This window comes from Martes martes, assembly GCF_963455335.1.
Source record: "Martes martes genome assembly, chromosome: 4".
In the NCBI taxonomy this organism is placed as follows: domain Eukaryota; kingdom Metazoa; phylum Chordata; class Mammalia; order Carnivora; family Mustelidae; genus Martes; species Martes martes.
In genome coordinates, this window is record NC_137891.1 from 65664244 (window position 1) to 65678329 (window position 14086).

General features: G+C 39.2%; 1 protein-coding gene across 1 annotated transcript in view; it reads right to left on the minus strand.

Moving 5' to 3' along the window:
* The window catches only part of CSPP1 (centrosome and spindle pole associated protein 1), a 174568-nt gene that overhangs the window by 7566 nt on the left and 152916 nt on the right, over window positions 1-14086 (minus strand). The window contains exons 27-28 of the mRNA XM_080801138.1: window positions 13285-13331; window positions 5037-5100 (exon numbers count right to left, since the gene is read on the minus strand). Of these exons, the coding sequence (XP_080657264.1) occupies window positions 5037-5100; window positions 13285-13331 (111 nt within the window). The remainder of the gene's footprint in view (window positions 1-5036; window positions 5101-13284; window positions 13332-14086) is intronic.

The window sequence follows — 14086 nt, forward strand, 5'->3', positions numbered from 1 at the left end:
TATCTGTGTATTCACCAGGTGAGGGACCTGTGAACTGTTTCTAGTTGACAGTTACTAATTTGCTGTGAACATTCGTGTACATGTCTTTGTGGCCATATGTTTTCACTTCTTTGGGGTATATTCCTAGGAGTGAAATTGTTGGATATTCTGTTTAACTCTATGTTTAGCATTTTGAGTAACTGCCAAACCATTTTCAGAAGCGGTTCTATCATTTTACAATATAAGAAGGTTCTAGTTAACCCATACACCAACACTTGGTATTGTCAGTCTTTTTGATCACAACCTCTCTAGTGATCGTGGAGGTAATCCATTTATAACATTTAGAATTTTTCCAACTCTTTATTTTAAAAGACTATTTTGAAAAACCTAAAGGAAAGTTATAATACAATAAATACCTAAAATCACCATTCTTATTTTACCACATATACTTTATTTCTATATGGGGCGTGATGGTGTTGATGGTGAACAAGTAAGGTGACACTTCATCTCCACATAGTGAAGTATGTACTATCTAAGAACAAGGATTGTCTCCTACATTATACCTACAATTTCATTATCACATTCAGGAAATTTAATATTGATACCATACTACCATTTTCCCTATAAGTAGTACTCAAATTTCTGGTATTTAAAATGTACAGCTTTTTTTTAAGGCAGCAGTAACTACATTTTACTGAAAGAAATGTGGTTTTCTAAAACTCCAAAAATAAAGTTTTGTGATTTTTGTATATACCCAACCACTGATGCACTTGCTTTAAAAAAAAAAAAAAAAAAAGACCAAAACGGGGTGGAAAACAGGGAGTTCCTATATCACCCCCTGTCCGCACACTCATAGCTTACCTCACTATGAACAGAGCAGTATGTTTGTTAAAATCAGTGAACCCGCACTAACGCATTATCACTCAACATCTATAGTTTACATTAGGCTTTACTGTTGGTGGTGTACATTGCATGGGTTTGGACATGTATCCAGTATGACAATATCCACAGAATAGCTTCACTGCCCTAAAACTCCTCTGTGCACGACCTATCTATTCCTTGCTCTGTATCTGCTGATCTCTTTGCTGCCTCCATAGTTTTGTCTTTTCCTGATGGTCATATAGCTGGAATCGTACTGTATATAGCCTGTTCAGATTGGCTTCTTTCATACACATGCATTCAAGGATCCTCTATCTTTCCATGGTTTTGTAGCTCATTCCTTTTCAGCATAGAATAATAATATTGCACTATCTGGTTGTATCACAGTATATTTATCCATTCACCTTCTGAAAGACATCTTGGTTGCTTCTAGGCCTTGGAAATTACTGATAAAACTGCTGTAAATAGGGAACCTGGGTGGCTCAGTGGGTTAAAGCCTCTGCTTTCGGCTCAGGTCATGCTCCCAGGGTCCTGGGATTGAGTCCCACATCGGGCTTTCTGCTCAGCAGGGAGCCTGCTTCCTCCTCTCTCTCTGCCTGCCTCTCTGCCTACTTGTGATCTCTGTCTGTCAAATAAATAAATAAAATATTAAAAAAAAAACTGCTGTAAATATCTGTGTGTGGGTTTTTGTATGGACATAAGTTTTAACTCCTTTGGGTACATATCAAGTAGTGTGACTGCAGGATTGTTAAGAGTATGGTTTGGTTTCTTAAGAAACTTCCAAACTGTCTCCCAAAATGGCTGTACCATTTTACATTCCCACCAGCACTGAGAGAGTTCCTGTGATCTTGGCCATTCTAACAGTGGTATCTTGTTATGAATTTACATTTCCCTAAAGACATATTTTCATATGCTTATTTGCTATCTGTAGGTCTTTAGTGAAGTATGTTTGGATCTTTTGTCCATCTTTTAATTGAATTGTTCCTTATTGTTGAGTTTTAAGAGTTCTTTGTATATTTTGGCTAACATTCCTTTATCAGATGGGTCTTTCTTTAGCCAAGTATTTTCTCCTAGTCTCTGGCTTGTCTTCTCATTCTCTTGCCACTGCTGTCAAAGTTTTTAAAGAAAAAGTTTTTAAAGAAGTCTGGTTTATCCAATCTCTCTCTCATGGATTACACCTCTGGTATTGTATTTAAAATGTCATCATCATCCCCAAGTTCTAGGTTTTCTCCTCTATTATCTTCTAGGAGTTGTATAATTTTGCATTTTACATTTGGGTTTATGGTCTACTTTGAGTTGATTCTGGTGAAGGATGTAAGATCTGTGTCTAGATTCCTTTTCTTGCATGTAGATGTCCAGTTGTTCTAGCACCATTTGTTGAAAAGACCATCTTTTGTCCATTGCACTGCCTTGCTCTTTTGTCAAAAAAACAATGGAATGTACTTGTTTGGCTCTATTTCTAGACTCTATTCTGTTTAATTGATCTATTTGTATATTCTTTCGCCAAAACCACACCACTTGATTAGTGTTAACTTATAAAGTTAAAGTGTCAGTCTTCATCTTTGTCCTCTTTACATACTGAGCTGGCTATTCTGGATCTTTTGCCTCTCCATATAAACTTGAGAATCAGTTTGACTGGGATTGTATTGAATTTATAGATCAAGTTGGGAAGAACTGGTATCTTAAACCACATTGCATTTCCCAATCCTTTAACATGAAATTACCTGTTTTATTTCATAAGTGTTTTACAGTGTTTTTCATAATAAAATCAGTACAAGATCTGTATCTACACATTTCTTTTTTAGGGGGTGCTAATGTGAGTGATACTGTGTTCTAAATTTCTGAGACCACTTGTTCATTGCTGGTACATCTAGGAAAGCAACTGACTTTTGTGTTTTAACCTGGTATCCTGCAACCGTGCTGTAACTACTTATTAGTACCAGATTTCTTTTATTCATCAGATTTCATCATATCATCTGTGCACAAAGACAGTATTATTTCTCCCTCCCAATCTATATTCCTCCTTTTCTTGACTTGGCACATCAGCTAGGACTTCCACAATGATGTTGAGGAGCAGTGAGAACAGACCTCTTTGCCTTTTCCTGGTCTTTATAGGAAAGTTACTATCTCCTCATTATTAAATATGATATTGGCTGTACAGTTTCTGTAGATGTTCTCTATCAAGTTGAGGATGCTCCCTTATAGCCCTACTTTGCTGAGTTATCATGAATGGGTGTTGGATTTTGTTCAGTGCCTTTCTGCATCTACTGATACTGATCATGTGATTTTTCTTCTTTTGTCTGTTAATACGATGATTACATTTTGATTAATTATATTAACTGAATGTAAACAAGTTTGCCTACCTGATATAAATTCCACTTGGCTGTGGTGTTTCACCCATTGTTGAATTCAGTTTGCTAATATTTTCCTGAGAATTTTTGCATCTATGTTCATGAGAGGTACTGGTATGTAGTTTTCTTGCGCTCTTCTCTGTCTGGTTTTGGTATTAGGGTAATGCGGACACTCAGAATGTGTCCCTCTGCTTCTGTTTTCTGGAAGAGGTCGTAGAGAATTGATAGAATTCTTCCCTAAACGTTTGGGAGAATCCACCAGTGAAGCTATCTGGACCTGGTGCTTTCTGTTTTAGAAACTTATTATTGATAGAATTTCTTTTTTATAGTCAATTTGTGTTTTTTCCAGGTTAATTTACTACAGACATAGAACACTGTGTAAGTCTAAGGTGTACAATATGATGATCTGATATTACATATGTAGCTGACCCTTGAACAATGCAGGGGCCCTGCATGTTTGAAAAGCCACATATACTTTTGGACTCCTCAAAAAATTTACTGTTCACTGGAAGCCTTACTGATAACACAGTCAAATAACACATACTTTATATGTTACATATAAATATATATATATTCTTCCAATAAAAGAAAAGAAAATGTTACTGAGAAAATACACTTTCCCCAGTACTGTATTTACGGGGAAAAAATCCACATATAAGTTGTTGTTCTTGTTATGGTGAGGACATTAAAACTCCACTCTCATAGCAACTTTCATGTTTACAGTACAGTACTGTTAACTGTAGTCAACATGCTACATATTTAGATCCTCAGAACTTTCTCATCTAGGTTATCTAGGTTATCACACACACACAAAAGCCTTACCCACATTCACTAGAACAGTGGTAACAGTCATGACCATGGGATATTTGTGGGGTATCAAGAAGAGAGATTGCTATATCTTTGGTCTAGTATAATGAAATAGTCCAAGACACCCAAACTTGAGTGCCCCAAACTGTCTCAATTTTTGGCAGGAACAGGTCACATTGCCCTGATGCCTCCATAGACAACTTCCCTGTCCTATTTCCTTCCTCCCGGTTTCTCTATCTGTACTCACTCTCCACAATATGACACCCTGGAGACACCCTGGAAAAGAAACACTCACTAAAAGAAAAAGTAGAGGCTAGTTTGGAATTTTCATCTCCTGAAATACAACTAGTATGTAGGATATTTAATTCCCTGATGGCCCTAAGACAGCAGAAATGCTTATGATCAGAGTACATAATTACATGTGTATTACAGTACTTAAGAAGATACGTAAAGGTACTGTGAGATTTATTTTTCCTTAAAACTAAGAATATCCTTATGATCTTTTAAAATTGAAAGATTCACATGCAGTTTTAAGAAATCTAAGAGGTCCTTTGCATACCTTGGCCAGGTCCCTCCAGTGGTAATGTTTTGCAAAAGAAGGCAACAGTCTCACACCCAAGATACTTATACTGATAAAATATCCTTGATCCTGAGCCACTGATCTCTTAGTAGTGTTCCATTGAATGGATGTACTATACTTTAACCGTTCATCTACTGAAGGATATCTGGGCTGATTCCAGTTTTTGGCTATTATAGTAAAGCTGTTACGAAAATTCATGTACAGGTTTTTGTGTGAACCTTTCCTATGACTTCTAAAGTTCATTTTAGTTACAAAGTTTTCAGAATCAGAGTAAGTCATATTTGATGATTATTAAGTTAATAAAATAGAATATTCCCTTTTTACCACCTTGCAAAACAAAGAGTGAAGTGCTCATTTTGTTAACTATGGAGAAATATACTTAAAAGAAATATAAACGCTTAATATTTAAATAATTAGATTGGTAAAAGAAATATACTCACCAATAAAAGCACTATCAGATTCCAATAATGAAGTTTTCAAGAAATCATCGGAGTCCTCTCTAGGCTAAAAGAAACATCGTATGTTAATGATTTTTATTAGTCCTGTATGGAAAAACAACAAATTTGTACCAAGAGGCACAAGTCTCCAAATTCTCCCCAAAATTAGCAAAAATGAATGGAGAGGAGGAGTCAAGATGGCGGAGAAGTAGCAGGCTGAGACAACATCGGGTAACAGGAGATCAGCTAGATAGCTTATCTAACCATTGTGAACACCTACAAATCCAACGGGAAATCGAAGAGAAGAAGAGCAACAATTCTAGAAACAGAAAATCGATCACTTTCTGAAAGGTAGGACCTGCGGAGAAGTGAATCCAAAGCGACGGGAAGATAGACGCCGGGGGGAGGGGCCGGCTCCCGGCAAGCGGCGGAGCAACGGAGCACAAAATCGGGACTTTTAAAAGTCTGCTCCACTGGGAGACATCGCTCCAGAGGCTAAACCGGGGGGAAACCCAGGCGGGGTCAGCATAACCCCAGGTCCCGCGGGGTCACAGAAGGACTGGGGGTGTCTGAGTGCCGCAGAGCTCGCAGGTATTAGAGCGGGGAAGCCAGCTACAGCGACAGAGCCGAGGAAGTGAGCTCTCAGCCTGGGGATACCTTGTGCCGGTCGAAGGCTGGGTGGGCTCGGAGCGCGGCCGGAGGCCATGGAGACGGAAGCGACCGGGCGCTTTTCTCCAGGTTCCAGCAATTGACTGCTTTCCTCAAGGCGCGACCGCAGGCCAGGGAGGCGGGGCGGTTGGGCGCTTTTCTCTAAGGGTGCACTGAGGAGCGGAACCCCAAGCTCTCGGCTCCTCCGGGCCGAGAGATTGGGAGGCCGCCATCTTCATTCCCATCCTCCAGAACTCTACGGAAAGTGCTCAGGGAACAAAAGCTCCCGAAAACAAACCCGAGCGGATTACTTAGCCCGGCCCCTGGCAAAGACGGTGCAATTCCGCCTGCGGCAAAGACACTTGAGAATCACTACAACAGGCCCCTCCCCCAGAAGATCAACAAGAAACCCAGCCAAGACCAACTTCGCTCATCAAGAACAGCGGAATTCCACAGCAGGAGAAAGCAACTCTTATCTGGACAAAATGACAAGGCGGAAAAGCTCACCTCAAAAAAAAGAACAAGAGGCCGTACCGAAGGCTGGAGACCTAATCAATATGGACATTGGTAACATGACAGATCTAGAGTTCAGAATGACGATTCTCAAGGTTCTAGCCAGGCTCGAAAAAGGCATAGAAGATATTAGAGAAACCCTCTCCAGAGAGATAAAAGCCCTTTCTGGAGAAATAAAAGACCTAAATCTAACCAAGTTGAAATAAAAAAAGCTATTAATGAGGTGCAATCAAAAATGGAAGCTCTCACTGCTAGGATAAATGAGGCAGAACAAAGAATTAGTGACATAGAAGACCAAATGACAGAGAATAAAGAAGCTGAGCAAAAGAGAGACAAACAAATACTGGACCACGAGGAGAGAATTCGAGAGATAAGCGACACCATAAGACGACACAACATTAGAATAATTGGGATTCCAGAAGAAGTAGAAAGAGAGAGGGGAGCAGAAGGTATATTGGAGACAATTATTGGAGAGAATTTCCCTAATATGGCAAAGGGAACAAACATCAAAATCCAGGAGATGCTAAGAACGCCCCTCAAAATCAACAAAAATAGGTCCACACCTCGTCACCTGGTAGTAAAATTTACAAGTCTTAGTGACAAAGAGAAAATCCTGAAAGCAGCCCGGGAAAAGAAGTCTGTAACATACAAGGGTAAAAACAGTAGATTGGCAGCGGACCTATCCACAGAGACCTGGCAGGCCAGAAAGAACTGGCATGATATATTCAGAGCACTAAACGAGAAAAACATGCAGCCAAGAATACTATATCCGGCTAGACTATCATTGAAAATAGAAGGAGAGATAAAAAGCTTCCAGGACAAATAAAAGCTGAAAGAATTTGCAAACACCAAACCAGCTCTACAGGAAATATTGAAAGGGGTCCTCTAAGCAAAGAGAGCCTAAAAGTAGTAGATCAAAAAGGAACAGAGACAATATACAGTAACAGTCACCTTACAGGCAATACAATGGCACTAAATTCATATCTCTCAATAGTTACCCTGAATGTTAATGGGCTAAATGCCCCAATCAAAAGACACAGGGTATCAGAATGGATAAAAAAACAAAACCCATCAATATGCTGCCTACAAGAAACTCATTTTAGACCCAAAGACACCTCCAGATTTAAAGTGAGGGGGTGGAAAACAATTTCCCATGCTAATGGACATCAGAAGAAAGCTGGGGTGGCAATCCTTATATCAGATCAATTAGATTTTAAGCCAAAGACTAAAATAAGAGATGAGGAAGGACACTATATCATACTCAAAGGGTCTGTCCAACAAGAAGACCTAACAATCTTAAATATCTATGCCCCTACCATGGGAGCAGCCAACTATATAAACCAATTAATAACAAAATCAAAGAAATACATCGACAGTAATACAATAATAGTAGGGGACTTTAACACTCCCCTCATTGAAATGGACAGATCAACTAAGCAGAAGATCAACAAGGAAATAAGGCCTTCAATGACACATTGGACCAGATGGACATCACAGATATCTTCAGAACATTCCATCCCAAAGCAACAGAATATACATTCTTCTCTAGTGCACATGGAACATTCTCCAGAATAGACCACATCCTGGGTCATAAATCAGGTCTCAACCGGTATCAAAAGATTGAGATCATTCCCTGCATATTTTCAGACCACAATGCTCTGAAGCTAGAATTCAATCACAAGAAGAAATTTGGAAAGAACGCAAATACATGGAGACTAAATAGCATCCTTCTAAAAAATGAATGGGTCAACCAGCAAATTAAAGAAGAACTGAAAAAAATCATGGAAATAAATGATAATGAAAACACAATGGTTCAAAATCTGTGGGACACAACAAAGGCAGTCCTGAGAGGAAAATATATAGCGGTACAAGCCTTTCTCAAGAAACAAGAAAGGTCTCAAATACACAACCTAACCCTACACCTAAAGGAGCTGGAGAGAGAACAACAAAGAAAGCCTAAACCCAGCAGGAGAAGAGAAATCATAAAGATCAGAGCAGAAATCAATGAAATAGAAACTAAAAAAACAATAGAACAAATCAACGAAACTAGGAGCTGGCTCTTTGAAAGAATTAATAAGATTGACAAACCCCTGGCCAGACTTATCAAAAAGAAAAGAGAAAGGACGCAAATAAATAAAATCATGAATGAAAGAGGAGAGATCACAACCAACACCAAAGAAATACAAACAATTATAAGAACATACTATGAGCAACTCTACGCCAACAAATTTGACAATCTGGAAGAAATGGATACATTTCTAGAGACATATAAACTACCACAACTGAACCAGGAAGAAATAGAAAACCTGAACAGACCCATAACCAGTAAGGAGATTGAAAGTCATCAAAAATCTCCAAACAAAAGCCCAGGCCAGACGGCTTCCCAGGGGAATTCTACCAAACATTTAAAGAAGAATTAATTCCTATTCTCCTGAAACTGTTCCAAAAAATAGAAATGGAAGGAAAACTTCCAAACTCATTCTATGAGGCCAGCATCACCTTGATCCCAAAACCAGACAAGGATCCCATCAAAAAAGAGAATTACAGACCCATATCCTTGATGAACACAGATGTGAAAATTCTCACTAAAATACTTGCCAATAGGATCCAACAGTACATTAAAAGGATTATTCACCACGACCAAGTGGGATTTATTCCAGGGCTGCAAGGTTGGTTCAACATCCGCAAATCCATCAATGTGCTACAATACATTAATAAAAGAAAGAGTAAGAACCATATGATACTCTCAATAGATGCTGAAAAAGCATTTGACAAAGTGCAGCATCCCTTCCTGATTAAAACTCTTCAAAGTGTAGGGATAGAAGGCACATACCTCAATATTATCAAAGCCATCTATGAAAAACCCACCGCAAATATCATTCTCAATGGAGAAAAACTGAAAGCTTTTCCGCTAAGGTCAGGAACATGGCAGGGATGTCCGTTATCACCACTGCTGTTCAACATAGTACTAGAAGTCCTAGCCTCAGCAATCAGGCAACAAAAAGAAATTAAAGGCATCCAAATTGGCAAAGAAGAAGTCAAACTATCACTCTTTGCAGATGATATGATACTATATGTGGAAAACCCAAAATACTCCACTCCAAAACTGCTAGAACTTATACAGGAATTCAGTAAATTGTCAGGATATAAAGTCAATGCACAGAAATCAGTCGCATTTCTTTACACTAACAATAACACAGAAGAAAGAGAAATTGAGGAGTCAGTCCCATTTAAAATCGCACCCAAAACCATAAGATACCTAGGAATAAATCTAACCAAAGAGGCAAAGAATCTATACTCAGAAAACTATAAAGTACTCATGAAAGAAATTGAGGAAGACAAAAAGAAATGGAAAAATATTCCATGCTCATGGATTGGAAGAACAAATATTGTGAAAATGTCTATTCTACCTAAAGCAATCTACACATTTAATGCAATCCCTCTCAAAATCCCACCCATTTTTTTCAAAGGAATGGAACAAATAATCCTAAAATTTATATGGAACCAGAAAAGACCTCGAATAGCCAAAGGAATATTGAAAAAGAAAGCCAAAGTTGTGGCATCACAATTCCAGACTTCAAGCTCTATTACAAAGCTGTCATCATCAAGACAGTATGGTCCTGGCACAAAAACAGACACATAGATCAATGGAACAGAATAGAGAGCCCAGAAATAGACCCTCAACTCTATGGTCAACTAATCTTCGAAAAAGCAAGAAGGAATGTCCAATGGAAAAAAGACAGCCTCTTCAACAAATGGTGCTGGGAAAATTGGACAGCCACATGCAGAAAAATGAAATTGGACTATTTCCTTACACCACACACGAAAATAGACTCAAAATGGATGAAGGACCTCAATGTGAGAAAGGAATCTATCAAAATCCTTCAGGAGAATGCAGGCAGCAACCTCTTTGACCTCAACCGCAGCAACTTCCTCCTAGGAACATAGCCAAAGGCAACAGAAGCAAGGGCAAAAATGAACTATTGGGATTTCATCAAGATCAAAAGCTTTTGCACAGCAAAGGAAACAGTGAACAAAACCAAAAGACAACTGACAGAATGGGAGAAGATATTTGCAAACGACATATCAGATAAAGGGCTAGTATCCAAAATCTATAAAGAGCTTATCAAACTCAATACCCAAAGAACAAATAATCCAGTCAAGAAATGGGCAGAGGACATGAACAGACATTTCTGCAAAGAAGACATCCAGATGGCCAACAGACACATGAAAAAATGCTCCACATCACTCGGCATCAGGGAAATACAAATCAAAACCACAATGAGATACCACCTCACACCAGTCAGAATGGCTAAAATTAACAAGTCAAGAAATGACAGATGCTGGCGAGGATGCGGAGAGAGGGGAACCCTCCTACACTGTTGGTGGGAATGCAAGCTAGTGCAACCACTCTGGAAAACAGTGTGGAGGTTCCTCAAAAAACTGAAAATAGAGCTACCCTGTGACACAGCAATTGCACTACTGGGTATATATCCTAAAGATACAAAAGTGGTGCTCCGAAGGGGCACGTGCACCCGAATGTTTATAGCAGCAATGTCCACAATAGCCAAACTGTGGAAAGAGCCTAGATGTCTATCAACAGATGAATGGATAAAGAAGAGGTGGTATATATACACAATGGAATACTATGCAGCCATCAAAAGACATGAAATCTTGCCATTTGCGAAGACATGGATGGAACTAGAGGTTATCATGCTTAGAGAAAGACAACTATCATATGATCTGTTTGATATGAGGAAGTGGAGATGCAATGTGGGGGGGTTGGGGGGAGGTAGGAAAAGAAAAAATGAAAAGATGGGATTGGGAGGGAAACAAACCATAAAAGACTCAATCTCAAAAAACAGACTGAGGGTTGCTGGGGGGAGGGGGGACGGGAGAGGGTGGTGGGGAAATGGACATTGGGGAGGGTATGTGCTATGATGAGTGCTGTGAAATGTGTAAACCTGGCGATTCACAGACCTGTACCCCTGGGGATAAAAATACATTATATGTTTATTAAAATTAAAAAAAAAAAAAAAGAATCATGGGGAAAAAAAAACAATTCCAACAAAAGAAAAAAAGAAAATGAATGGAGAAAGGTAGGACTGGCTGCTTGCCTCCTACACCACATTCCAGTGCCCAATAAAGAAAGACCCATTTTATTAAGGGTCACAATACTGCGATGAAAACAGTATGAAGCAATGAACCCAATTAAACATTAAAAGTCTTTAAACTGGGACGCCTGGGTGGCTTAGTTGATTAAGCATCTGCCTTTGGCTCAGGTCATCATCCCAGGGTCCTGTGACTGCATCCCACATGGGGCTCCTTGCTCAGCAGGGAGTCTGCATCTCCCTCTGCCTGCCACCTCCATCAACTTATTCTCTCTCTCGATCTGACAAATAAGTAATATCTTAAAAAATAAATAAATAAAAATTAAGTCTTTAAACTATAGCCAAGATTTATTCATTCTTCCAGTACATTTGTACAGTGTACTTCCTATTATTTCCTCCATGCCAGAACAAAGATGAGTAAGAGTTTCTGCTGTGGAGTGGATCGTAATTTCATGGGGGAGAGAGAGGGCTATGCCCTCAGACAATGACAGCCCTATGTGACAGCAGTTGTCACAAAGGTATAGCACAGATACAGAGGGAACACAGGAGTAGGGGGGAAATACCACTAGGATTGTGTTTATAATGAGCTCTCAAATAAGAGATTAACAGATTACACACAGAGAATACTATCTCCTTATATGTTGGAAGAAGCCTAAAGTCACACACCACCACTTCCCCAGCAGATTTCTAGGATGTGCTAGAGCACTCCACTGAAGAGCTATCCGTTAATTTCTAAATACATTCCACTAATACACAGCATTATCAGAATTCACAGTATTATCACTGAATTCTTCCCTATATTGCATTTAACTTTCCTTTTTAATTTAACACCTACTGATTCTACTTTTGCTTTTTGGCATGAACAGCTTCTAATATTTACCAAATGGTCTGAAGCAGGTGTTCCTAACACTGCATACCACCCAGCCTCTCTTGCTTATCAGAGTCCTTCATGTATCTGAAAAGTGATCCAAGTCCAGGTAAGTTCTATCTTCTCCAATGACAACCTGCCCCACTTTTCATTTGTGTTTGCTATACAATCCAGTTTCTAGGGAAATGAGGACCCCAAAATTTATTAGCTTCTTGGTAACAGCCATGATAAGCTGTTTCTACTGAGTTACTACTCAGCAAAATATGGTGTTACTAATCCGGGATTTTAACCAAAACCCAGTTGTTAAATTTCAGTATCTTTTCACTGAGAAATGTGGCTGCCACATACAGAGAAACCTACCAACCTGCAGAGATTTCAGGAATGAGGATGGTATGGGGACAAGGAGGAGCTTTCAAGACCACCTTGGTTTCAAGCCTGGGCTGTGCAGCTTACCACTGCATGATCACAGGCCCGCCGTTTCCTCTTACGTCACACAAAGAACGCATATCTTGTATACTTGAGAGAAATAAATGTCAAGTACCTAGCACAGATAGGGTGGTCACTCTCTAACTGGTAGCTATTAGCAATATCATTATCACTTCAAATGAAGCACCAACAGCTATCAACTGGTAACCCTGGGCTACTAAAACAGCTGAGCTGAGCCTTACCTTTATAATCTGAAAAATGCGATAATATTGTTACTGTTACTCGTGTGTATGAAGGTTAAATTTATTTCCAACCTCAGTATTTTCCCCTGAACTCCCTTACCTGCTACTCGCCAGTTCCAACTGTTTGTCTAACAGGCATCTCAAAACTTACCATGTTTAAAACTAAGTTAGATTAAATACCTTGCCTGAAGTTACACGGCTAAAAACAGACCAACCTGAACAGCCTAGCTCTGAAGTCTTGTAACCACAATATACTTTGTATAACAATACGCTTTCTCTCTACATATTCCACTAATACATCTCTAAATACCCACTACATGGATGAGACAAGAGTTAAATTCTTTTTTAACTCAATATTCAAAATTGGATTACTCACTTACCATATTCCTAAAAATTTCTTATCCCCCAAAAACTAGCTTGGAAAATCGTAACTGGTTTCTTACCATTCTGCGGTCCCGTACTTTAGCACTTGGGATGGCATCCAAGTCAGCTGTAGTTAATGGAGAAAAAACATTTAAAAATAAAAGCTTTTACAATATCCTTTGTGACTAGCTCTCTACTGTAAATTCTTTTTCAACTATCACATTTTAGAATGTTAAGCTATTACTTATTAATTTATAATTATATATATAAATATATCTATAACTATTTCAGCATCCATTCTAGTTGAATAGACAAAAGTAAAAATCATTGTGAACGTAAAACTGAAGTCTGCAGAAAAAGAAAATAATGCAGGATTCTTCAAGCTTCACTCATATTTCCACAATCTGGGTAGAAAGTTGCTGAGTGGACTTAAACACGGGTCCCTCACATGGAATTTTTCAGCTCCAGGCACCTAGTTCCACAGAGATTCTGGAGGAGGTATCCCAAAAGCCCCCCCCCCCTTTTTTTTTTTTAAGATTTTATTGATTTATTTGACAGACAGAGATCACAAGTAGGCAGAGAGGCAGGCAGAGACAGAGAAAGGGGGAAACAAGCTCCCTGTTGAGCAGGGAGCCCGATGTGGGGCTCGATCCCAGGACCCTGAGATCATGACCTGAGCCAAAGGCAGAGGGTTAACCCACTGAGCCACACAGGTGCCCCAACCAAAGGCCCCTCTTTGATTTGACCAGTTCTCCTATGTGCATCCAATAGTGCATTTTGTCCTTTAGAGACTGCCTTTGGGAATAAATAGGGTACCAATGAATGATAGCCTATACTCCTTCTTAGAATATATTATACCATGTTTGTGACTGTTTTACCATA